This window comes from Pempheris klunzingeri, chromosome 9 (assembly GCF_042242105.1).
Source record: "Pempheris klunzingeri isolate RE-2024b chromosome 9, fPemKlu1.hap1, whole genome shotgun sequence".
Classification (NCBI taxonomy): domain Eukaryota; kingdom Metazoa; phylum Chordata; class Actinopteri; order Acropomatiformes; family Pempheridae; genus Pempheris; species Pempheris klunzingeri.
In genome coordinates, this window is record NC_092020.1 from 4,479,094 (window position 1) to 4,506,213 (window position 27,120).

Here is a 27,120-nt window from a genome sequence, read left to right on the forward strand (position 1 = left end):
TTAGCTACTGTGAGCCAACTCTCCCTGCCGCTTTGTCCCTCTCTGCCTCTCTTTCCTGCTCTTCCCCCTGTCTCTCCATTCCTCTGTGCATCTGCACTTGTAATCAGCAGATATATTTAGCAGAGGCCTGATGGGAGGGAAGGGGGTGGGCAGAGAAGTCCTAATGTGATTTTTGGTGGAATACAATCTATTGTTAATGGCGTTAGGCTCTCCTTTGATCCAGTATAAATCTTCATTAGGGAAGGCCTGGGTCCCAGGTTCAAGAGCAACGTGATTAGGAGGCTTTTAAAATGACGTTACATCAGCCTTCTAATTGGTTTACTGTTTGCTGGGGCAACATCAATCATTAGCCCAGTAACCGCACAGCAAATAAATTCACTCTGCCACTGACACCCTAATGGCAGACACTGGCAAAGAAAGAGAGCGAGGCTCGCAGGCACACTCTCCCTTTCTCATTCTTGTTCGCATACACCCACACTTTCTGTTCTGGGGCTTCTTTCAGTCTCTGCTGAGCATGAACACATAGAGACGACGAACAAGAGAGACAAAGAAAAAAAAACGACAGAGAAGCAGGAAAAAGAGGCGCAAAGAGGCAAATGGGAGCAGAGCTTGAGAAAGCCAAACTTTGACTTTTGAAGTTGTTTAATGAGACATCTTGCATGAAAAAATCAAAAAGGAGAGAGAGGGGAAAGAAAAAAAAAAAAACATCCATAGCGGACCAGTAAAAATAGATGGAGAAAAAGCAAGTGAAAGGCAGACAGAGACCCAAAGACACAGAGAGTCAACGAGACGAAGAGAGAAAGAGGGAATGTAAATGAAAAGGGGTAAGCTGATGAGAGCTTAGAGGGTGAAAGGGAGATATTTGGATGGAGGGACAACATTGAGATGAAATTGCAAATTGCCACGTTTCCCAGCCAGGACTGCTGATCTAATGGGTGCAGAGAGAGTCCTTGGCTTTGGGCGCCCATTAAAATCGACCTAAATGAGTTTAGAGTGGCAGCCTGGCATTGCATAAACACACCCTGGCATGTAGGAAGGCACAGGAACGACTGCAAGGAAATAAAACACCTATAACCGGCGACTGTTTATGCATGTGCTGTGAGAGTCCATGCCTGTCTGAATGTGTGAGTTTTGTGTGCTCCTGTAGAGAGTGGACGCTGGGCAGGAAATGAGCCTTACCAAGCCAGGCAGAAACTGACCACAGCGAGATAATCCTCAGGAAGCTGCATGCTGTTTGTATGTGTGTATTTGTGTTTGCGGGCGTGTGTGTTCCTGTAAAGTAGTCCACCATTACCTAAGCTAACAGGTGGACAGACATGACTTGCGTTCCTAGTGAAGCATGACAGGTGAATGGGAACAGAACATTGTTGCCGAGGATTGGCTGGGAATTGGGTCTGCGAATGTTTATGTGGGAATACTGTCTGGCTCGGAGCACCTGTCTGGGAACGCTCCCCCGGAACGCCGGGAGAGCTGAGACGGCCAAACGGAGCGTAGCAGATCGCTCCTGGAAAGAGCGAGTGTTAGCGCTGTCTCTGGCCATTCATTATGCATGGGGAATGCTAAGCTATTTTTAGCCCAAGCCTCCTCTAAAGTGGCTAGCTATCTGCTGCCAGGGAAGCCACCTCAAGTCACTGCCGAAGCAATGAATGTTTAATGGCTGTGTTGAAACAAATCTACAGAAACAAAGGTATAACACAGATGCTGTCCCTTCTTCTGCACTAATGTTATTCTTCCTAATGGTGCTTATGTAAGGGTGACATTTGCGTAACAGTGGGATGATTTGCTTGTTTCTGTGTGTGCTTGTGTGCGTGTGTGTGTGTGTGTGTGTGTGTGTGTGTGTGCATTTATATACGTCTTTGTGTGCGAGTTGGTGAAATGCACACGTGCATTTCTGCTCATGGAGACATGTTTGTTTTTGGCTGAATTTGATGACTCTTCTCTAGCGGCTTATTGCCTCCTAATTAGACAGAGATGACTAGCCAAGGCAGAGGCGGTGTGTGCATGTGTTTGTGTGTGTGTGTGTGTGTGTGTGTGTGTGTGTGTGTGTGTGTGTGTGTGTGTAAATGTATGTCTTTAACTTTATCTCTTTTTTTTTGTCCGTGTGTGTTTTCTGCACTTGTGCAGTAAGAAGCCAATGAGCAAATCAAGCCTTTGTCATGCTTGTATATGTGTGCCTCCCAGTTTCACCTCAAGCTCTCCTTCCATTGTGCTCAGCCCCTGAGCTCTGAGAAGAATGACAAATGAGAGGCATGTGACATTCTGAGACAGAGGACATGTGAAGCAGCGGCACATGGGAATATACCACCTCAAAACACAGGGAGCATAGCAATTAGCTCGGAGTGAAGGTGCATGAAAAACAATAGAGGGTGGCACAGCGTTTTTACAAAAAGGATAGAAGCTGCAGAGATATGGGGCGTGAAATAAAGAGATGGAGAGACAGAGGGAGTGAGCTGAGCCCTGCAATGATCCCCTTTTAACTGCTGAATGGGCATTTCTGTCCTGCACATGCACAAACACACACACATAGATGCACATCCTGCCCTGTGACTTTTCTCTGTTAACCACAGAAAATGTCAATAAACAGTTTGCCGATCCAGGGCTGCAAAACAAACTGCCTTGGTTGGGTCCTGCTGCCGGTTAGCCACACACACACTGTGAGATTAATATAGTGTGGCGAACCCCTGCCTCTCACTGGTGTGTGTGTGTGTGTGTGTGTGCAGTGTGCTTTACAAGGGAGGCAGGTTAGCAGACAGGCTAATGCTCCTCTGCTGAATGGGGCTCCTTTCAATTGGCGAGCATAATGAACTTTCAGGGTTTAGCGCGAGCCAAACCCACCAGCTTACAGCTATAGGCCCCCTCTCTAGTCACAGGGGGCCTTGGACAGAATAAAGTGGGTCAGGCTTCAACAGCAGTCAGAGGGGCTCTGATCTTCTCCACAAAAAGTGGCTGCGAAAACAAAACAGAGAGCTACTGAAAAAAAAAAATCTTTTCATGATCTCTGTTTACTCACACTGGCAAGCGAGAGAGGGAGGAAAGAAAGGAGGAAAAGATAAAGCAGAAAAAAATGTGATCTGCTTGGCTGCTCCCTAATTGCTCTATTTCGTCACTGCATGTTTTGTCTTTTATCAGACTGGGTTCCTGGTAAAATGGTTGTTCCTATTAGTCTACCTGCGGGTTGTGCTTTAGCAACCGGACAATTCATCTGACTAAGTCGCCTATCTTAATTTATTGGACCCATTTACTTCCAGCCTGCTTGTTACTGCATACTGCCTCTGTTCCAGTGGTTAGTCAGATTTGTGTTTCTGTGACCAAAATAATGTGCCGTTTTCCTCAGGAGTTCTCTGCATGTATTAAAAAAAAAGAGAGAGAGAGAGAAAAAACGGCCTTGTGCCTTGGCCTTGCTGCTCAGGCAGGACCCACTTCTCAATGTGTTTGCGTTTTCTCCTCTGGCAAGCTATCTGTTTATGGATTTGAAGATGAGAATTAATTCATTTGACATCACTCTCTTGTGCATTAAAGAAAAAAGAAAGAAACCAATTTGTCACTGATGATAAATATTTTGCAGCATGTCTGGAGAGCATTTTCTGGATCTCCTACTAAAGGCTGCGTGGCTTGTGAAAGAATGAAAGTGGGTTTTTGTTTTTTTGCACAGCTGTATGCACAGTAACAACACAAAAAATTAGTCATTTATGAGCTTTACTCTGCAAATATTGATTCAGTGAAGAGTAAAAGAAACAATCACTTTATATCATGTAACAATTCAGCATGCTAACTTGACAGTACATGACAATTCCTGCAGTCCCAGGAGGCTATAAAGACAGTAAATGCATAGAATTACAGCAGTACTTCTCTCAGCATTTACATTTCTCTGACATTATCGGGTGACGTGTAATAGAATTTGCTGCTAGATGACAGACAATAGTATTTCCATCTCTTTCTTTGAGGGAAAATGTTAAAATCTTTATTACAAAGTGTGCTAGAAGTGAGTCTCTGCAGCAGTAGAGGATATAATCCAATCCGTGTGTAACAATGTAGTGGCTGGCTGAACAATACACTCTCCCTGTGGTGAAGGGTGCCACACACACACACACACACACACACACACATACACACACACACACATATACTCCGGCCACAGCCGTTCATGGAAAACTAAAGCTAAAAAAACATGTATTCCCCCTCTATACAAGGTGTGGCATATATTATTCATTTGAATTTGAATGAAAAAAACTGTTCAATATTTATGGCAGTAAAGTGAACACAGGCAAAGCGCATGCATTTTTGTACGCAGACCTAAAGATGGGAGACAGCAGGGCAGTGTGTGAGCATAAGAGTGTCTACTTTTATATTTGCATTACTCGGACTGTGTTCATGCCTGCATGCGTGTGTATAAGCCTATTTCATTCCGGTATATATGGTTCTGTGTTGTGTGCATTGTTGTAGTGCTTTGATAAAAGTATTTATGCAGATGGGGTGTAGCTGGAAGTATTTCACATCTAAAAGGGGCATTGCAGAGAGAGGAAGTCAAGTCAAATTTATTTATAAAGTGCTTTTAACAAACAAGGTTTATCTCTAAGTGCTTTATATCTCCGCAAAGGACACAAACAAAATGCAAATAAAAGCAAGATGAAAGAGATGGAAAGAATCCACAAGAAGAAATTAGGCTGTATAGGAGAATGAAGGGGGGGAGGAGAAGAGAACAAGACATAAAACTCTGCATACTTTAATATCAATTTACACTTTGCATGTATGATGCAAGACATTTCCTGCAGGTGTGCCACCGCATGTATGTTTGTTTGTATATGCAAGTGTATGCATGTATGTATGTGTGTCTGTTTCTCCCAAGAGCATCTTTGCATGTGCAAACAGATGTTTTGTGTCTCTCCCGTGCAGCAAGGGTCAGGCCCCTCCATCTTTCTCTCTCCTTTCCCCCCGCTCTTCTCTCCTTTCACTAGCATCTGTTCTTCAGGGCCAAGTGGGTGACACCTGCGTCCCAGTGGCGGCGCTGAGGAATCAGGTCACATTACAAACTGGTCGCCATTACAGCTGGAGTTGCAAGGGAGCTCACCGCCCCGTATCTGCTGTAAACCCCCGTCTAGGTAGAAGGAAAGGGAGGGAAAGTTACCATGCAAGGAGACATAGCGCTATAAATATCCTTTATGCCTGTTTGTATGAGTTGGTGCACACCTACTTTCTGTTCTGGATTCTGTTGGTGTGTGCGTGTAAAGTTTCAATCATTTACGTCTCTTTGGAATCTCTTGATTGACAAATATCAAAGCAGAAAAGCGGACAGGACAGTGCGACACATCCTGTCGTCCCTCTTCCTCTCGCACTCTGCTTCTTTACTTATCTAATTCAAGAGGAGATGACAAATGGAGGAGGGCAAGTGTGATCACAGAGCTTGACAAAGCAGTTGCTTTTGTAGTTTTCACCTCACACGTATGTGCGCATATGTGCGCTTACTCCGTCCTTTGATCAGTACGAGGAAGGCAATGTGCAAACAAACACAATCATTATAATGTATTCCATGCTTAGATGTGTAAAATAATGATGAAGGCCCACGTGTGTAGTATTGATGAAAGAAACTGTTGTAGAGTCAGAATTCAAAGGCAAATGTAACATCAATGTGTGTTTTTCTATAATTCCAACATTTCTATTCAGGCAGCACTGGAGTAAAGGTGTGGAATGTCTGGCATGACATGTGAAGTGATTGTTTTTATAAACGTGGTGGTTTTTGACTTTTTTTGATTGCCTGTGCATTGAGAACATGCACCTGTCAGTTAGTGAACAAAAAGTATGCTAATGCACAAGAAGCGATGCACAACTGTGTCATGCTCACCCATACGGTATATTATTTGGTTTATTGATTTTTCTGTATGAACCAACACACACACACACACACTCTAGATGGGCTCAAATCCCTTCTTGGAGAGAGAGAGAGAGAGAAAGGTGATGTGTGAATGGCTGTTCTTGTCTGAGTCATCCGGGTTTGTTTTTCAGCTCTCTCACTCAACAGTCCATTAGCTCAGTGTTGGAAGGGCTGGTATTGGATTCTAGCTGACAAGTTCCCCCCAAGTCTGAGAGCAAGAGATGAGGGCACACGCTGTGCTGAGTGCTTGAATACTGCTCGCACACACACACACGTCTTCTTGGTTGTGAAAAAGAAAACAAGAAAGGAGGAGTGAAAGTGAGACGAGAGCAAGAACTGGATAAAAATAAAACGGACAAAATGTGGGAAAATGTGAAAACTTGATTATCAAATTTCATGTATCTGTTTAGCTGCAATTTCCTTCAAAAATAAGTTATCGACCATTCAGAAAATATGACACCGACTGACAAAATGCTAATGGAATGTTAATGAAGGTATTTGCCAGCTCAAAAGGTTTTATTTTTTTGGCATGCTGGGATATAAACACCAAATATCAAATAGCATTTCTTCATTTGAAAATCTCTGTGATTTCCTTCACAAAGAAACATGGCACTTAACTTCCTCTTTGTTCTTGTCTACTTCCAGGGGCTGCCAACCATCACAGTCAGTCCACACTACGGCCTCCGCTGCCCCCTCCGCACAACCACCACACCTTATCCCACCAGTCTGCCAACAGCCTGAACAGAAACACCCTGAGAGGGGGACGCAACCCCATTCACGCCCCGGCCCCGGGCACTGGAGACGGGCCAACCACCCCAGAGTCGGTCCAGCTACAAGACAGCTGGGTGCTCAACAGTAACGTCCCGCTGGAGACCAGGTGAGAGGAATTATGTTTCCTTTGCTATTTTTTCCTGTTTTTACAGTTTGGCGTGTTTATCTGGAGCTAATATCCACAGCCACTTACAGTAAGCACAGCAGTGGAATAAGCCTCGGGTAATCAATAGCAAAAAATGAAAGGCCGGAGCCATGCTGCTTCAACGTCACTCTTATGAGTGCAGGGTGAAGGTGTCAAAGAGAAATGCTAGGAGAGAAAATAAGAGCAGAGGAGGATGTAACCCTGATACAGAAGTCTTCACTCAGGCATAGATCATAGAGTTTGTTGGAATTGTTAAGAAATGTTAAGAATGTTAAGAAATCAACACGAGGAGGGAAATTTCCTTCACCTTGGAGCAAATCACTGTCAGTCCAGAATAAAGGAGCAGAAAGCAAGATTTATTACTTGGTCACACAAGAAAGAGGCTCCATTCATTCACATCCTCTTTGGGACATGGTGACCACTTCAGGGGCCAGTTCGCAGGCTACTGTGGCAGGAAAGTCAACTGGTAACATGCGAGATTGACGGTATTGCTAAAATCTAGCCTGCCACAATGGTCTGATAAGTTCAGTATAAAGTTAATTCAAGAAATGTGTTTGCACCTTGAGTTTTATATAAAAATTGGACGGCGTCACACAGACTCGGGAGAAAGGCGGAAGACCTGAACTTTTTTAGGAACGGCTGAACAGTTCAACTGATTTGTCTCCTCGGGACCAGCGTATTTTTTGCATGATGTATTATAATTTGTTGTTGCCTCATCTAATAGATGAAAGCTGCACCCTTCAATTCACTAAGCAAACACCGTATCACAGAATATCATGTACAGAGTGTTCCCCATCATTCTGAGCCAATATATGTACTGCCTAACCAAAAGGAAAATTGCTCTTGGCCTCCAATTCACAAAAGTGTGCTACTCAAATGCATTCTCAACCTCATCTCCAAGCACAGACACATACAAAAAGCTGCAATGTGTCAAAGCTATTATGCATGCAACCTGGAGTGAGAGCAGGAAATACAAACCATTTCACACACACTACACATGCGCTTTTGCCAGTACACAAAGAACACTTACCAGGCAAACAGAGCATTCATGCAGGGTATTACTATTCATGAGGCATGCAGTGAGAGGGACACTGCCTACATGCTTGCTAGCATGCGCGCGCTCGCTCTCTGAGCATTTACTCTGCAAGCTGTAGTTGTGTTTCTCCTGCTGGGCGCTGGGGCTTCCAGCTCTGATGGTCCCGGATAAGCTCCCCAGAGTGCCGGCCCTGTGCAGTATTTATGAGGCCTGGCCATGTTTAATTCAGCCCCGCTGATCTCAGGTCTACGCTCAACTTGTGCTGATGCATCACGCTGGTATGCACGATGGGTAAGAAGAGGCACAGCGTCGATCAAGAATACCTTTGTCTTTAAATAGAAGCTATTTCCAGTCGCAACTGTTTATCTCGACCTGTGTTGCCATGGCGATGCGTATGCTATAACATAGTTGAGCTGAAAATGAGGAGAGAAGATATTTTTGTTGTGTCTGTTGTTGCAAATGATGTGGTGATCTTTAGTGAGTTTTCAGTTACGAAAGTAAAGTTATGAATCTCGTCACAGAGGCTGTTCTGGTTGTGCCATCTTTACAGATTTATATGAAGCCACACACACACACACACACACACACACACACACACACACACTGTTGAGCCCTCTGCAATGCCAGTATTTGGTGTTCAGGTGGTGGGGTTGGACATGGCTCAGAGCCTGTCACAGTGAGTGGAGCCCAGAAGAGAGTTTCCAGCTCCACCCTCCAGGCCCAGATTGGGCCCTCCTCTCTGGGCCCGGCGATGGCAGAGGCTGGGTGGGCTGGCTTGAGCTGCTGGAGCTTGTGACTGGGTCAGAGCCAGTCGGGCAGAGCCAGAGAGTCACACCATCCATGCGCTGGCAGCTCTCGTCCTTCATCTCATTATAACCAGCAGCTACGAGATGATGAGCGTGTGTGTGTGTGTGTGTTTGGGGAGGGAGGGGTGGCGGTGTAGGGGGTGTAGGATATTGTTTGCATTTGTGTATAGGTTTGCATCCAACCGTTTGAGGTGTCTTCGACTGCGACTGCTCCCCACTGTAATCATATGTAAATCTTGGTATTTGTGTCCACTCGTTAAATGTGTGTGAGCGCACGTGCGTGTTTTGACTTGACCCGATAGTGTGACAGTGCTGAGGGGATGAAGATTGATCACCTAAGAACACCCCTGGGCTTAGATGACTGGCAGAGAAAGAGAGAGGTAGGAACAGATCAGGGGGGTGGGGGGGGGGGGATGATATAGCAGAGAAATACAAGTCGGGAAAGCAAGAAAGGGGAGGGGATGGAAAGGAATGGTTTACGGTAGAGAAGGGAGAGATAAAGAGGGAGAGAGAGGGAGAGAAATGGAGAGAGGTGGTGATTGAAGGAGATTGTTTTGGGGAGTGTGTATGAGAGAAGATAGAAAGGCAGAGGAGGGAGATTGGGGCTCGTAGAACATGGATATATTTACCAGTGTGAGATAAATGACTATAGATGGCTGGTGCCACTGTGTGTGTGTGTATGAGCAGAAAACAAAAACACATGTCTCTGTGCATGCGAGTGCACATGTGTGTACATCTGTTGCAGCTCTGTACGAGAAAGCACCTGATTTCCAATCGGTCCCTTGGAGCCTCTTGGCTACCTGATGCCAGTTTCAATCTTTCTCTGTGATCTCAGGACATTCCCCTGCACCCCCTGCTCGCTCAGCTGCGGGCCACGGCTCTAGGAGAGAAATAAGATCCCTGAGAGGGTTGCGGTATCTCAATTTATCTGGAAGGAGCAGCGGAGGTGGGGGTGGTGTGGGAGGGGTGCTATAGGTTACTTTCAAATGCATTACTGTGGGGACAGATTCAGAGATGCTACCTGTGGGAGCCACGGGGTGTTGAGTAGAAGAAGAAGGAGTTTGCTGCAGAGAAAAGATTTATGCCCCAGCCCTGTAACCACTACTGTAATATACATATAAGAACTACATAATGTCATGCAAGGTTTATTAATGATATGGTCTCGCATTCACACAGTATATACTTTAAACATGATATACAATATTATTATGCAGAGCCACTTGTTTCAGCAATTCATTTTAAAGAGTAATGAAATGCAGAAAATATTAAACGTTAATGTTAAACACATTTTGCTTGAGAATGTGACCGCAGCTGCAATAATACCATCTCCCAATAGTGTTAGCAAGCCAGCTGGGGGTTGCCCCTCTGCTAGTATAGCACAGAACCACAGCCCTTGTGAATGTACAGCAATGCAAGAGCCAAATTCCTGGAACACGCAAAACAAACACACAGGGTCTCCACAACCCCACCTCCCGTCCAGTCACAGCCACTGATGGTACAAATCCAGCTGGAAAATATGAACCTTAGACTTCAATTCAATGCAGATTCTAGTAGGTAAAATATGTCCAACTGCTGATTATGACACTAATGATCGACATTGCAAAATGCTGCTCTGATTAATTACTGCAAAGCGAGCCTCCTCCATCCTTTTTACACATATCACCCAGCTCCAGTATTTTTCTATGCCCTTCTTCAAAGCAACACTCAGCGAATGAATGCCCATTATACTGCATCCATCTGCCGATTGTTTTTTCCTACAATTGTTGCAGGGAACAATTCTCATGACGCCATCCTTGAGCATCCTCCACTCCCCGAACCCTTTGTTTCATTCTCAGATCTGACCGTTTTTCAGTCACCCACATACGGAGTTGACCTCCGTTAATTGTTCTCTACCTCTGATGATGATTCTGAGAGTGCTATCCCAAGCAACCACATGTTTGTGAGAGCTGAGGAAATGAAGAGTGTGTGCGCGCGTGCTTGCGAAAGCCAGTGTGTTCGTTCGCTCAAGGGGAATGCGAGCTTTGACTTCTTGCTAATTACCCAGCATGCTCTCTGTTCTGTGGTTAATTGTCCAGGTCCTCTTTTTCTCTCAATAGGAAAGAGGGCTGGAATGGAGTGAAAACACATCCTGCTTTCCTCTTTCTGGCTGTCTTCTCATCTATAGCCTCCATCCCCAGCCTCCATTCCTCTCTTATGCAACTTCATGCCCCACGAGGATGAAAATGAAATGTTTGGTAGCACATACGGGGCAATCTCATCAAAGAAAACCCACATCATTTTTTCTTTATGTGTGTGTGTGGGTGGGCGCCTATGTCTGAGTCTGTGCAAATGTGTGTCAGCGAGTGCTTGCTTGCTCTGCATTTATATGTGTGTGAGTTGCATGTATAAGACAGGATGCATGACAGCGTGATAGCAATGGTTAGATTTGGGAGGGGGGGGGGGACTGTTGCTGCTGGCAGCTCAGGAGAACAAGGAGGGGGGGGGTCTCTGTCAGCTCTCTCTAATTATGTGTGACGTTTCCATGCTGGACCACTGTCAAAAATCCCACAATATTCACACACAAACACACACACACACATGCAAGCAAACACACACCCCAGCCTAATGATACAGAGTTGTGATTGCCGGCTGCCTGCTATGATAGAACCCCTCCATAGTCCTCCGCAACATAAATCAATGTCAATTACCTCCCCAGAGCACATTAGACACTTTCCATTCGTACTTGTAATTAGTATGGCCCATAGACATATTCTCATCCCACACCAAGCTCACAGTAGAGCCTCTTCACGCAAACAACAAAGCCAATGAAATGAATTCAGAGCACTCTTTCAAATACATACCAGCACATTAAACCATATACATCCTACTGTGTCGCATGGAATGCAAGTGACTCCCCAGCTCACCCTCTCCTTGCATTCACACGCACATTAGTGGCATTGTTATTAATTACCGTTGGCCTTGAGTGTGTCAACAGCTGTGAAAATGAATTGAAGCAAAGGCACATGCTGGCTGACCTTGGAGCGTGTATGTTTGTGCACATACACATGCGCGCCAAGCACGGCCTCACATTTGGGAGCACGTAGATTTATGCATGCATACTAAAATTGATGGCTGTGACACTGAGAGGTTGGTATTTTTAGACAATAACCTCATATTTCTTTGCGTGCCATCTCCTCGCGCTCTTTCAGCTTCTATCTGTCGAGAGTTTTTTTCTCCCCCTTTCTTCTCTTTCCCCTATTTGCCTCAGTGTCACGCAGCATACCTGACAGGTAAAGGGAGAGGAAGGAGGAGAGAAGAGGTGGAGGAGGAAAAAAAAAAAAAAAGAGAGGAATCCAGCAGGATACCAATCCAACAATCAGTGGCATGAGATGATGAGAGAGTAAGAGAGAAGCAGAGCTCAGACTGGCTGAATAATTGATAGAGAGTGGAGCAGCGCTCCCAAACCAAATCTTCATGCTCTGAGCACATCACCTGTTTTCACCAACTGTTTTTGGACGAGCAGACACATGTACAGACACACTGTTATGAAACAGCGGTTATTAAAGACATCAAAATGATAGGAGACCACACAGCAAAGTGCACTTAAGTACCATTTTAAATAGCAATCATCAGATCCAACCAGTCCTACCAGGCCTAGGTTGAATAAAAGGAACAGAGCACTGACACACACCTGCTTGTATTACTGAGGTGAGTCACGTCTTGGATCCCAAGCCGACTTCACTTGAGCCCACTTGACTGAGAAATGGCTTTTACTTCAACACCAATGACTTTTGCATTTATTTGGACCAATATTTCTTATTTAAATTTAGATTAATTTTTGTTGTGTTTTTGCCTCTAAATAGAGCAGTTAAGATAATCTAGCTGAGTGCACGGCCTGTTTTCAAACCTGCCAGTGGTCTTACCATTCATTTTTTTGCCCTCTCATATGATCATTTATATTCTCAGTTCCATGATAATGTTATCATAACCGAGAAATGATGTGCCAAACTCTGAAAATAAGACAGAAGGTGTAACAAACAAGAATTACTGTTTAACCTTCACCACATGCCCACCATCAATACTGAAACAAGGTCTCAGCCTTCAAACAGCCTTTTGGAGAAGTGAAAACCCGACAGGATGCTTTCTCTTAGTAGAAATGTCCTCACTACCAAGGTCAGAAGCTCACAAAGATAGAAGTACAAGAGCATGTGCAACTACACACAGACTCACAAACACACAAATAAACAAGTTCCACAAAGACAAGCGGACAAAAGTGCCCCTGCTCAGTCATTTTTGAGGCAATAGAGTGACCTCGCCTCCTCTGATCTGTCGCGCTCACCCGGGGGGCTTTCCTCTGTCGTCCCACCTGGAGTCTGCATAGGTGCAGCCCCTCGCTCCCCGTGCGTGCGACGAGCGTGTCGTGAAAGATGTCACAAAGGTGTCACAGAAGTTTTTTTTCTCGCTCCGTCCTTGAAAGCCTCTGCAAGTGCAGTCTTTCGGTTTCATTCTATGGCATGGACTTTTCTTTTTTTTTTTCCAAGATCAGATCAGAAAAGAAGTTTGAAAGGAAGGACGGAGGATTTTCTTTTCAGGAGTGAATGAAGACATGAGTGGAGTAGCAGTAGGGTGAAGAAAAATGATTGCAATGGGAAGACGAGTGGAGGAAGGGTGGCAAAGATGCGTCGGGAGAGCAGGTGCAGTGATACCAGGGGATAATGGGTAATATGAGCAAAGGGATAATGGTTGAAATCCCTTTTTTATCCTCTTTCTGTGCTCTGACCCCACCGGGGCAATGAGAACAGGAAAGGGGGGGGTTGGTGGTGATTCAGTCATTGAGAGCAGAAACGAGGGAGCATCGTAAGTGGGGTGAATGGAGGCGAAGCAAGGAGGGGGAAAAAAGTAGAGCAGGTGGAGGTTAAAAAGAGACTTTGGACTGGAACAGGCTGAATTGGAGACACAATCAGCTCAAGGATGTTCAAACCCGTATGTCAGGAAGGGTTTATCGGAAAAAGAAATTGGACGGAAGCTTGCACATACAGTAGATTGGTTTGTCTTCTCCATGTTTGCTTTCCGTACCAGACCTTTTTTCTCACATATACATTGTATTGTACACATGGAATGACCCTCTCACCGTGTTTTCTTTTCTCCTCAGGCACTTTTTGTTCAAGACGTCGTCAGGGACCACCCCTCTCTTCAGTAGCTCCTCCCCGGGTTATCCTCTGACCTCGGGAACGGTGTACTCTCCGCCCCCTCGCCTGCTACCCAGAAACACCTTCTCCCGCTCAGCCTTCAAGCTAAAGAAGCCGTCTAAGTACTGCAGCTGGAAATGCGCCGCTGTGACTGCCATCGCAGCTGCTGCCCTGCTGGCCATCCTACTGTCCTACTTCATCGGTAAGCGCACACACTCCAAGAGGATTAATTACATTTTGTTTTAATTAGAGGGGTAATTTTGATGAGGAGTTAAACCAGTTAAATGTTGGGGAAGTGAAGTACACCAGGACTACCTGTGAATGAGCACATGCTTAGTCACACATGAAGGTCCTCTTTATTTCAGGTTGGTAAGCCCTGTTTGTTTTGCCCTGACCCATAATACATGAACTTCTTTGTATTCATCCCAGACCACAATGAAAAAGTGTCAAGCTAACAGCCTGTTATAAATATAAAGCTGATTTGTCACTGTAGACTTGTGCTGCACTGTCAAAAGCAGACTCAGCAGGAGTCCAGGCCTACACTCAGCATCAGTAAACAGCCAGTCAGACACACAGGAAGATGCAAAAACCGCAGCATACTGGGGCCGTTTCCGTGAGCAGGTATCAGTCAAGTTAGGAATCCTAACAGAACCACCAGGGAAGTGGAGGCTTTTTTGGCTTCAAAAAAGCCTCCACTTACTTATCTGCCATACTTAAAGGAATGGCAGATACTCAGAGGAGAGCACTTACGGAGCACCTCCGGAAGAGATTCAGATGGCTGTCTACAGGTGGATCCGTGGGAAGGAGAGAGCAAGCGTTGCTTAGAGTGTGTGGGTGTGTGAGTGGGCGTGGATTTTATTCCTTCTTGACCTGATTCACTGGACAAGGAAATGCAGACCTGTGTGTCCGTGTCCGTGTCCGTGTCCGTGAGAGAGAGAGAGAGAGAATAGAAAGAGAAGGAACAGAAAATATATATGTGTGTGTGTGTGTGTGTGTGTGTAAAGAAGCAGATGTGTCACTGAACCCTTGATTGGCCTCTTACCCCAGAGACCAGAGTCAACAGATGGGGAGATCTTAGGAAACAGTGGCATCAGCAGAAAGAACAACCCCCTTATCGTTTCTACATACATTATTAATGTAATTTTACATTATTTATATATATATATATACACACACACACATTTATATATATTCCCATATACATCCATTTATCCATCCGTATTGAGTGTGCATGATTGTGTCTGTGGGCTTGATGCACCCCAGCTTGCTCACCTGGATGTTTCCAAATGTGCACTCCAGTCTGTGCTTTTGTCCATGTGTGTGTGTATGTGTCCGTGTGTGTGTGTGTGTATGTGTCCGTGTGTGTGTGTGTGTGTGTGTGTGTGTGTGTGTGCGTGCGCGCATGCTTTGTATATCTCCTCAGAGTGCCCTTGAGAGTGGTGTGTGTCCTCCAGAGCAGATCAAGGCCCCTTGCCTGGGGCACACAGACAGATCCATCCTCTCCTGAGCTTTACACGGTCACACTGTGCTGGACAGCCACATATGGGGCTGTGAAACAGGAGTGGGGAGAGAGAAGGAAGGCCACAAATGCTACAAAGTTCACAACACCTCCCCGTAGATACTTGAGGGCTGGGATGTAATGGAGCATAGAAACAACCAAATCCTCACTTTATCTATCTTATTTTATTAGCGGCAGAGAGCTCACTTGGGGCTTTAATGACAAAATATTTGTGTTCATCAGAGGATATATAATTGTTAATAATATCAAGCTGACGTAGGTTAAATACTGACCTACTGGGAAAATAATTCCAAAATTGGTCTATTCTGAGAGCATAATTGCTGCCTTATCCGAATTTTTTTTTTTACCACAACATCAGCATTAGTGCACCATCTGGGTACTTGCATACAACAACTTGTTAACAACAGTACATGTCTGACTTAATAATTGGTAGCATTAGCTTGATAGCAATACTAAGAAATTATTTGGTGCTTTTATCGCCAAAAATACGCAGATATGTTTGTTATCCCAATACAGTATGAATATGCTGTGTAATGCTTTTTTGAACGGAATTTAGGAAGTGAGGGTTAGTAGGACGTTTTCCTTTATGCTCCACTTTCTGTGTATCTATGTTTTATTACATGCCAAACGTGCTTTACCACCAAACTTAATTGTGCAACCGGCTGTAATTCGCTTAGCTGAACAAGGCTGGAATTATACTTTATTGTTATTATTAGTTCGGCTAACTGTGGGGGCCCTTTTCAGCTGTTGTAAGAAAATGTTTTGCTCTGTGGTGTTTGCTGAACAGAGCTGTGTGCTGAACAGAGCTGTAGCAGTGCTGCCAAGCCTGAAACCCTTGTGTTTACCTAGCTTTTTGTAGCGTTAATCGTGCAGCGAGTTTCAGTCGGAAGAGTTCACTGCTCATGAGGGGGATTTTGCGGTGCCTTGTTTGTGTGTTATGGAGGTGTGTGTGAGAGCCCAGTACTCACTGGGGGGATTGTGCAGAGCACCCAGAGCCATGCAGCGTGAAGAGGACCCCTCTGAGGCGTCCGCCCATGAGCCCACTCATAAATTACACCAGGACACATGTGCCTGAACAGCACTTTTTCTTCTTGTTTGTGTGTGTGTGTGTGTGTGTGTGTGTGTGTGTGTGTGTGTGTGTGTGTGTGTGTGTGTGCGCACTTCTTCCCTATGAACAACCTACGAGATGCGTATGCGATATTGTGTGTCTAATTGTGAGGCTTTGAGGGCGTGCCGGCCTTCAAACACATTTTTTTCTTTGTTAGTTCTCAAGACCCATAAATATAGCTTCAGAAATTGCTCGACAATCTTCCAGAAGCACACACACGTGTGCACGCACACTGAGAACCTTTTAGAAAGGCGAGGCTCAGCATGCTTCAGGAGCACGGTAGCCGATATCTCTTTGAAGCTTATTCACTGTATCCTACTGTTAGAATGGAGCCATGGGGATGAGATAAGCATTCACAACATGGAAAAACGTGTGTCTGTGCATTTCTGTACATAAATATGCGTTCGTGTGAGTTAGATAGAGTTCATTTGTATGTGAGTACAGACAGTCACATTTTTGCTCCCAACCCCAGCCGAGTACGGCCTCCTCCTTACGTGTGAAGGAATGACTGAACGGATGGAGGGAGGAGGATAAACGAGAGTGCTTGTTCTTCATTCCCCCGGCGTCTTGTTTGCTTGCTCCGCATGGAGCATCAGAGCCAAAGGAGAGGTGGTTGCTAGGATACAGGTGAACGGTTGGCATACAAGAGGGAAGACAGGTCCATCATTGTGAACGGCAACCTGGAGAGAGCGAGATAGAGGAAGGCGAAGGGAGAGGAAAAAAGAAAGGGGTGGAATAGAGTTGGAGCAGAGAGGGCAGAGGGGAAGGAGAGAGATGCGTCACTGTCAGCATGTAGCCACAACATAAAGGGGAGAGGAAAGGGAGGATAGATGACTGGAGAGACGGAGGAGAGGAGGGCTGAGGCTGATATGTCACTGTCGGCACCGTAAGGGATGAGAGCGCGAGATTGAAGAGGGAGAACAGGAGAGATCTGTTGTTTGCACTGCCGAGAAAAGAAGGGGAGCTGATGGGAAGGAGGAGCAGGAGTGACAAGACAGCCAGGTGTGGAGAGGAGAAACTGAGGGGAGGCAGAAGGAGGAGAGATGAAGGAGAGCGTGGCCTCCTGAGGCTCTGTCACCTGGAATATCTGTGGGACTAATGTCTCCTAATTGATCACAGCGAGCAGGGAACAGAGGGAGTGTGACAGAGAGAGGAGAGGACGGAGAGAGACCGTGGAGGACAAGAACAGGGGGATGGTGACAAAAGAAGTTAGAGAGGATAAAAAGAGAAAGATGAGAGCCTCGGAGGACAGAAAATGTACGGAGGAAGAGAAAAATGGGCAGAAAAAGAGATGCATTGTGGTTGGTATGGAGAGGGAAGGCTGGTTTGATACATGGATGAAAGATTGAGGACATGTCAAGCTAGTCGTGTCCAGGTGGACACACACACACACACACGTGTACAGTCTCACACACACACACACACACACACACACACACACACACAGACACAGGTGTGCCCTTGACTGCAATGAGTAAACTTGCTAGCGGGCGCTTGTGTCACCTTTGCAGGGGTGTTACGTGCGAATGTGTGCGTGTGTGTGATGGCTGAATTTGTCGGGCACAGTGGCACACTCCACATGGTATTGTCACCACTGATGAATGAGAGCACACACACACAACCACACACACACACACACACATGCACGCGCAGATGCAGTGTATTTTTAGTCTTACTTGCAGCTCCCCTGTCTGTTGTTTAAACAGACCCACACACACACACACACACACTGTCATCGAGTGTGACCTTCATGCCTCTAAGCCGACCACTTTCCATCCATCATTGCTGTCTCGCTGTTCCAGACTGATCACAATCGCTTACTGCCCATTCTTCCCGGTTATAAGTGTCTCACTTCGGTGCATTCATATCACTGCTCCCTTACATAATAACATGTTAATGATTTTTACTGTCCAAAGACATTTAGCTCAGCTAAAACGTTGGAGGTGTCATTCTAAAGTGCTTTGCATTTTCTTACAACTTCTGCATATTTTTGTGATTAATCAAAATGTAGGGAGATGCTGCACTGCCAAAGTAATTATTTAGAAGCTGGCTAAAAGAGAGAGTGTGTCCCTACAGTGTGTGTAAGGTTCGTAGCTTTTGGTTTGAAAGATTTCTACTCAATTTTTAACTAGATTCTTTCCAAACCTTCAAAGGTTGAATTCCCACACGTTGTCAGCACTGACTTTTTCAGAGACATAACACGGGCCTTTGTCAGGCGTCAGCTTCACAATGTGAGACAATACATCTTTACACTAAAGCCACAGGGTGTGACAGCCAATCAAACAGGGGAAACACATTTCAAAGCACCCGAGACAATTACCACATCGCATTGATAAAAGATTAGAGGTGAAACTATTCATTAAGTCATACTATAAAAGTAACACATTTTAACAGATCATCTCATTTTTGACCCTTTAAAGTAAATCAGCATCTACTAGCAGCCCATTACTGCAGGTTACTTGTTGCAAAGTTCACTTTATTTTGATATAGATCTGGAGAGGTGAGAGAAGATTAAAAGAAAAATCGAGAAAAAAGTCTTTGCACCTGTTTTCTTTTTTCTTTCTTTTCTATTTCATTAATCATCTCTAGACTCCCCTGCTCCATCTTGCAACACATGGGGGGTAGGGTCTTGATCCAAAGTTTGGAAACCACTGCTTTAGTACATGCTTCAGTTTAACCTAACTAATTTAGTGCTAAATTCACAACATTATTGATTTTTTTTTAATGAAAATCTCCACCTATTCAAAAAAACACAAGTAAATTAACTTTTTTTTCACTTTTCAAATAAGACACAGAACTAGGGGCCCTTAGAGTATGAGGACTGTCAGCTTGAGTTGTGTTGGACCTGCAGGTCACACAATGTGGCTGCAATCCAAACCAAGCTCCTTGACCCCAAAGTCCCCTCTCACTCTGCATGTGGCTTCCCTTCTGCTGATCCAAGGTGGAACAGCTAGAGGTCAGGATGTGTCGCTCATGCCAGTATGTGTGTGTGTGTGTGTGCGCGCGCGCACGTGTTTGTCCATATACATTTGGTGTGTATGTGTGTGCGCTTGTACGTGTGGTGAGGTGAAGGCACAGTTGGGCATATGGTGAATGCAGGAACCTGGGCATAAGGATCAGACGTGGAGCGTGTGTCTGTAGCAGCAGGGCCTGTCGTACTGATAAAGGTTAGGATCTTACCACACGCTGCCAGTCCAGGAAAAGGGCAGGGCATGGCCAGGACCAGGCACAAGGTGCTATACCATCTGCAGCAGGGGGATAAATGGGTCATCTGCACTGGTCAGGCAATAGAAAGCACGGTTTACACTTGCTCAGGCAGTATAACATCAATACTCATCATTCGACTTTCTGTTAGTACTCCTGAAGTTTCTGTGCGTGCTTTGGAGAAAATATTCTTTGCTTTGATGCGTGCATAAATCCAGGATTCGCAGACGCTGACGTCACTGTTGAGTGTTCATCTTGGCTGCATTAGCGTGCATGGGCTCATTTCATTCATTTATTTTCTCATTCATTTATTCATTAGGGCTGGTCTTATCTGGGCCCAATCGTTAGTCCAATTAGGCCCATGGAGCTGCACTAGTCCTGTGTTCGAAACAGGAGATGGATGAAGGCAAAGTGAAAGAAATCGCTGTCCTCTCTCTCTGTCTCTCATTTTCTTTCAGTATCTCCCTGTCTTGGCCTCCTGAGCATACTCTTTCTTCGTCTTTCTTCCTCACTCATTCTCTCTCACTCTCTGATCTGTGATAAGATAGCATAGTTCCTCATATCCTGTTTCTAATACAGATCGATGAGAGGGAAAGGACCGAGGTAGGAAGGGATGAGACGACGCAGAGTGGGTTGATGTGGAGAAGAGAAGGCAGGGGGAGGGGAGGGGAGGGGGTGGGTCAGGGTAGAGATATCTGAAGAGGAAATGAGGATTCAGAAAGGAGGACATCACTCAGATTCACATCTCTTTTCATTTAGCCCATCACACACGCACGCACGCGCGCCCACGCACGGCTACATCTGCGTCAGGCCGTCTCAATATTTCAATGCCAATAAGGAAGCCATTTCTGCTGTGTGATTGAGTGAGTTGCCGTTTCTCTCCGCCAGACTCTGTTTTTCAGGTAGAAGCTGCAAGCAACTCACATAACCTTTTGTGTTGCAGTCAATTACAGTTCAGTTGCATCAGCTGGGTGCGGAGGTCCCGTCGGGGCCTGCTCTGTGTGTGTGTGTGTGTGCATGCGTACGTGCACGTGCAGTTGTTGTTAATAACATGCAGTTTTAACATGCACACACACACACTCAGAAACAGACAAATTGTCTCTCTCAGTGTATATGACCCCCAAGGGCAGCAGCCAACCGCCGCCCCCATCGCTCTGTCTGAGACTCTAAATGATCTCAGCAAGCAGCGCCTTCAGAACTTAGCTGTGAGAGAAGGCAGCTTTATTTATAGACTACATAAGTGGATATTGTGTGGTAAATTCAAAGAAATATCCCAAATGGCCCGCATATTGAGAACCTGAGGCAGCACACTGCTTTTTCCTCAGTCTCTCCGATATTAGCACCGCACCCATGTGCTGCGGAAATGGACATAAAGGTGCGAGTGATGCGAAAAGAAACCGCAAAGGTGCACTTTCTCAGGTGGCAGCCTCTTGTGCATGCGTTTGTTTCAGAGAACACAATGCCCACGAGCTCGCTAAATTGAGGGCCTTGGAATTGGGGGGCGGGGGCGAAAGGCAGGGAAAAGGCTTCCTAAACCAATTAGCAGCTGGGCCGATGGTTGGGGGGCTGGCTACAATTACCGCCCTAATTGAGGTCAGAGTTGTTAATTTAGTGGTGAATTAGAACAGTTAATATGCATTTATTGGGAAGGCCAGGGGAGAAGAAAAGTGTGCTGCCTGTGTGCGTGTGAGTGCATTCACATGTGCTCATTGTGCATTGAGTTTACACACAAAAACATGCAAAAGGCCAGTCCCTGGCTTTGGCGCAATTAGGAGCAGTGCAATTGGTTCAATTGCAGACGTTGCCATTTAAATAGGCAATGATATGGTTGAGGTGAGACGGAAACGGGCGAGAGACATCAGAACATAGAGGAGAGAGAGAGAGAGAGAGAGAGGAGAGGGGGAGCGTTCGAACAGTTGGAACATGTTCCAGAGAACAGAATGATGATGATACAATATTTTCCAGTCAGGGGACACTCAGTGAACAGTCTGCCACAAAGTCACCTTTCTCCATCTCTGCCGCTCTCTTTTTTCCTCTCATGCAGAAATCCATTTACACCCTTTAACTCTGAGACGTATAAATATTTCTCGGTACACACGTAGCCTACACACAAGCATTGTATTTCTGTCTGATTGCCTGTTTTGTGAACCACTTACTGTCAGAGGATGAATCACGACTATCTTTTCTTACCCAACCAGTCAAATACAGGGCCACTCATCCCTTAAATCTTTCCTCTCCACTTGCCATCTTCTTCTCCCCTCCTCATTTCATCCGTGGAGGCCCTTATTCATCTCTTCCTCTCTCCTCTGCAACATCATCTGTAGCCTGTTTTCCTGCCCTTTTTTTTTTTTAATCCTCCGGGGGTTTTACATGTTCTTTAATATTCTCTCAGTTCCTGCTGTCCTCCAGTATTCTCTCTGTTCCTCTCTCCTCCTCTCTGCCGAGGTTCGGCATGATTTCTCCAAGGCCTCCTCCTTTTCCTCTCCCTTGTCCATCGGTCCATCGGTCCATCAGTCCGTCCATTTTTCTTTTCTCTTTCTTTTTTTGTCACAGGATCACGTGTGCCTCTGCTGTTTCTGATGCTGTCTTTTGCCGATGATACAGGCGAGCACTTTGCCTCTCTGAATTATGCATCGAGATTACATAAAAACCTCATGAAGCAACTGATCTATTTTTAATCCAACTCGTTTGCTTGTTAAACCTGTATCTGTGTGATCTTTCCATGTGTGTGCGTGCATACATGTGTGCAATGTGTGTGTGTGTGTGTGTCTGTCTGTTAAAATGAACATGAATGAGAAGACAGCTGAAGTCAGATTGTCTCTCTTGTTCTCCCTGTGTCTGTCAGTCGAATTCAATTCAGATAGGCTTTATTGGCATGGCATTTAATAAAGTCTTCCAATGCAGCTCGAAAACAGTAATTATGGCAATTATGATCCGAAAAGAAAATGCTTAAAATTATGGCAACACAAAGCTAAATACATCAATTTCAGCTTTTTGGCTAAAATTACACCCTAACAAAGTTAGAAGTGTTGTTAAAATGAGGGATGATAGTTGTAAAGAGAATGATAACAAGTGTGTCTCTTTGTCTCTTTTTGTCTGTCTTGCTTTCTCTGTCTTTCTCTCGTTCTCTGCGTGTGTGCTAAGAAACCTGTTGACAATGCGTTGGCTTTTTGTGCTCTTGTCGCCAAGGAGTAAGAGTGCCATCTATTGGTCACAGACACCCACAGGAAAAGACACTGAAGAGGAAAGAAGAAACTCATTGGGGAAACCGCACATGTGCACCAATCCTCAAACACACACAATGAACAGACAAACACAATAAGCTAACTGTGGGGCTGTCTGATGTGTTCTTGGGGGTGACCTAGATTGAGAGCACCGTCACAATAGACTCACTATAGCTTACTGTCTTCTGCCAATTCAATAGGTAATCTTTCCATCGACTGCTCCCGTGATACCATCTTTGCGCGTGCGTGCACCTGTATGTGTGCGCGGATGCATGTCCGCGTTATCTACGAGGAAGGACAGGCAAAGATAAGAAGAAGAGGAGGAAGAAAAGGGGAGAATTAAAAGGAAAAGAGAGAGAGGAATGAAGGTCAGAGCGATGAGAGAGGAGAGGGCAAGAGGTGGATGTAAGAGAAAAGAGACAGGGGGAGGAAGGACACTGTAGTTTCTCTGCATTCTCTCCCTCACGCTCTGCCTCTCTTGTTCTCCATGCCAGCCCCACCATGAAAAATAAAAAAGAGCTGACAGTGGAGGCCGGGCAGCAGCCGAGGTGTCAGCGCTTTCCTTTGACCAGGAGCGAGGGAGGGGAGAAAGAAGGGAAAGAGAAGAAATAGAAAAAGGAAGAAACAAAGAAACAGAGAGGGGGTGGGGGGATGGGGGTGGGACATGGGGGGGGTGAGAATGAGTCTGCCCCGGCAGCATTTCCTAAAGCCGCATCCTCTTCTCTTGCAACTTTTATACTCATCCCTACGTGTGCAAACCTTGGGCAAGTACAGATAGAATTTGACAAGAGGGAAATTGATTCCCAGGCTTGAGACGCAGGTGTTATAAAGCTCATGTGGTCGAGATGAGGCCAATGCAATAACACCTACATAATGCATCATACACAATCACACATCCATGCCATGTGCATCCTCAAAGCTCGAATCACAGTGTTCAGCTAATGGCTTTGGTATTATTGCAGGTGCATTGTGCCATTTCTGTAACATTGTTTTTAATAGCCAGTTGCAAGGAAATGATGCTTCTCTAGTTTTTAGACTCAGGAGATTGTTCAAAGGCATTAGAGAGATTAAAACAAATATTTATTTACAACGCTGAAAGCATACCAGTGACCCAAAAAAAAAAAAAAAAAGAATGACAGTGCATCTACCTTTTTGTGTACAGTAAGGGAACGGACTGTTTTCTCTCTCTTCAGTTTTTTTTCGTGCGCCTGTTTTTGGGGGAGGAGGAGACGCTTGTCAGCAGGCTAAGGAGGGAAGAGACACAGGAGGAGTAAAGAGCTGACAAAGTGAAGAGTGAACACACTCCAGCAGTCTTATACCACCAGCATATAATAACACAACGGAGGACAAAAGAAAAGGAGAAGGGAAAGGAGAGTCATGGAGCAATCTCTTCAGAGACCAATCTGTCACTTGCTCTCTGCAAGATGGTGTAAAGGCTTCCACATAAAAGCAGGAGATGCTGTCAGGTTGAAAGAAAATTGTGAGAGGTTGAGGTAAAGAAAATGGAACGAAAGAAAGATCTTTATGGATTTTTAATTGTCTGTTTTGTAAGACTGGCCTCAGCGTTCTGTGTTGTAGGTTACCTGCCACTTTGTTAACAGAGTTTTTGATTGATATGCACTAACACGAGCATAAAAGCAGCGCTCTATTAAAGCTGCACTGGTTGCTGTACAAATGACAGATCAGACATAGAGGGTTGGCCTCCTGTGTTTCTTTGGCTTGATGAGCTTTAGTGCGGCTTTTTTGTACCAGACTTGTAGACAATTTGCCATTCAAGTCATATGTCCTCACGCTCTCTCTCTCCCTCTCCCTCCCTCCCTCCCCCCCATCTCTCCCTCCATCCATCCCCTTCTCTCTCTCCATCCCTTTGTGTGCAGCGATCAACTTGCTGGGTTTGACATGGCAGCTGAAGCCGTCCGACGGCCCTGTGTTGAACAACGGACTGGGAGCTGGCTTGCCTGTCAACAGTGATGTGGCCACGCTGCCCTCTGGAGGCAGAGGTATGAGCTGCAGCACACACGCCCCGCATAAAAATCCACACACTGCATGGGGGATGGGGGGGTTACACGGCAAAACGCAGGGCTGGAAGACATCACAGCCAACTCTAGAAAGGATAAAGCTGGTGATATCATATTTTTTGTCACTGTCAACTAATGATCCATGGAATGATGGTCCATGTAAAGACCAAAACCACCAATGAATTGACCTGAGTTGAATGAGTTGATCTCCCGCCGTGCCATAGACCTCCATTGTTGTCCAAAGTCTAATGAAAAGACATCAGTGAGACACACTTCTGATGAACATGGGCACTGTAGTTTAAATCATTAATACATGCAGTGTCTTGGTGCTGTAAATAATCACTAGCGTGCCAAATGTGTATTAATCCGCATCTCAAAATAATCCCCAGCAAAGGCAGGATCTGCTCCTAAAATAAGCCTACTTTTTTTTTTTCACACCAATTTAAATGTATGTTTTCAGTAGGAGAATTAGTTTGCAGCTGGGTGCGACAGACAGGGCAGGAACGTTGTGAGGAGGATTTGTAGAAAACAAGAAAACTGTAGAGCGCCAGTCTTATCCTTTAAGGTTTTTAAATGCTGTTTCTGCTGTGTCTAACATACTAAAACTGTCCAATAGATTTTCCTGCACCCAAACAAGCTCACACCAACTCAAATATTTTCATAATTCATGACACAGTACTAGCTGTGCTATCAGTGTGTGCTGTTTAACCACTCTGCTGAGTTATGTCGAGCTAGGTTTATCGTCTCAGTCAGCAGCGAGGTAAAACACCAGCTCCACCCCCCCTTTCTTTCTTCTAAGGCCCCCATGCGGTTCTCTATCTATTCTTCTTTCACTCGCTCGATCTCGCTCTGTAACACACACAGCATGTACTATAGGTACATGTGGGCTGCTGCTCTGTGTCTGTATTCTGTATTAATGAGAGGACTGTTGTGTTGTGTTCCCCAGTCGTCTAGGCCAGATGCTGCTGCTGTTCTTCTCATTGTTACTTTTATTTCTTCGCTATTCTGCACACAAACACGCACGCACGCACACACACGCACACACTCTCACACTCAGTCTTTTTCTGTCTGAGCCCCAGCACTCTGCTGTTAGATGACTGACCTGATTGCTGGATGCTGTGTGTTTCTGCCCTGCAGTTCTATCAGCCCTTTCTCATTCTAGCCTAGACAACAAAGTCCACAGTTCTGCAGGCTTTGCTACAAAGGCATCATTTTGCATCCCACAGCTACATGTAACAACACTCATTTTAACATAAACTGTGGGCGCACAGTTTGCAGAGCTAATGATGCTCGTCCTATGCTATTCAGTGGCCATGAATTTTTATGGCAGATTATTTCCAGCAAATTGTGATGATTAACTATTGACTCTGACAATCGATGCCTATAATCACAGATTATGCAGTTTCTTTTCCCCTCGCTCCAGGTCCATGGGCAGGCCGGAACAGCAGCATAGACACGGGCAACATCGAGGTCGGGAGGCGGGTGACCCAAGAAGTCCCCCCAGGAGTGTTCTGGAGGTCCCTGCTCCACCTCAGCCTACCCCAGTTCCTCAAGTTCAACATCTCCCTCGGCAAGGACGCCCTGTTTGGAGTGTACATTCGCAAGGGCCTGCCTCCCTCACACGCACAGGTAAAATCTGGCACCGGTTACAAGCAAGTGTAGATTCTACATCTTCTGCACCCTTAGGGTAATAGACTAATCAGAGTGTTATCATTTTATTCAGAGGGGACCCTTTATCTTCATATTGATCAGCTAAACTGGGGAATACATTCATAATAAAAACTGCTTGCGTCATGAGACATCTTAAAATTAATTTGCGATACATTATAATAGTTTTTGAAAAAACTAATTTAGTCTAAGATTTACACTTAATTAAATTTCACAGTAATGTAACTTTTACTGCCTCTTATTAATTAGAAACTGCTCAATTAACTGCAGATTTGATTTGTACAATGGCATGATTGCGTCTGGAAAAACCATTTCAATGCCTGACCTGACTTAAGCTGGTGGAGACCATGAAGTTGTGTATCCTTGTGCAGCAGTAAAAAAAAAAAAAAAAAAAACTCTTTCTACAATGTTTCCAGAAACCCAAAGGGTATGACGGCCCTCAAGGATCTCTCTGTTGCATTCTTCATGCTTCTCTGGCAATTCCCAGCCACACTCACTTCCCCCATCTTTTAATCTTCCTGCATATACAACTACGGGTCATTTTTCAAAGTCTAAAAAGAGCCACCTCAGCACTTCATAGTTGA

At 45.2% G+C, this 27,120-nt stretch overlaps 1 protein-coding gene across 1 annotated transcript in view; it reads left to right on the top strand.

Annotated features, from left to right (window-relative positions):
* The window catches only part of tenm2a (teneurin transmembrane protein 2a), a 148,514-nt gene that overhangs the window by 89,464 nt on the left and 31,930 nt on the right, over nt 1–27,120 (top strand). Inside the window, exons 5-8 of the mRNA XM_070836308.1 lie at nt 6,515–6,746; nt 13,759–13,997; nt 24,728–24,850; nt 26,292–26,497. Of these exons, the coding sequence (XP_070692409.1) occupies nt 6,515–6,746; nt 13,759–13,997; nt 24,728–24,850; nt 26,292–26,497 (800 nt within the window). The remainder of the gene's footprint in view (nt 1–6,514; nt 6,747–13,758; nt 13,998–24,727; nt 24,851–26,291; nt 26,498–27,120) is intronic.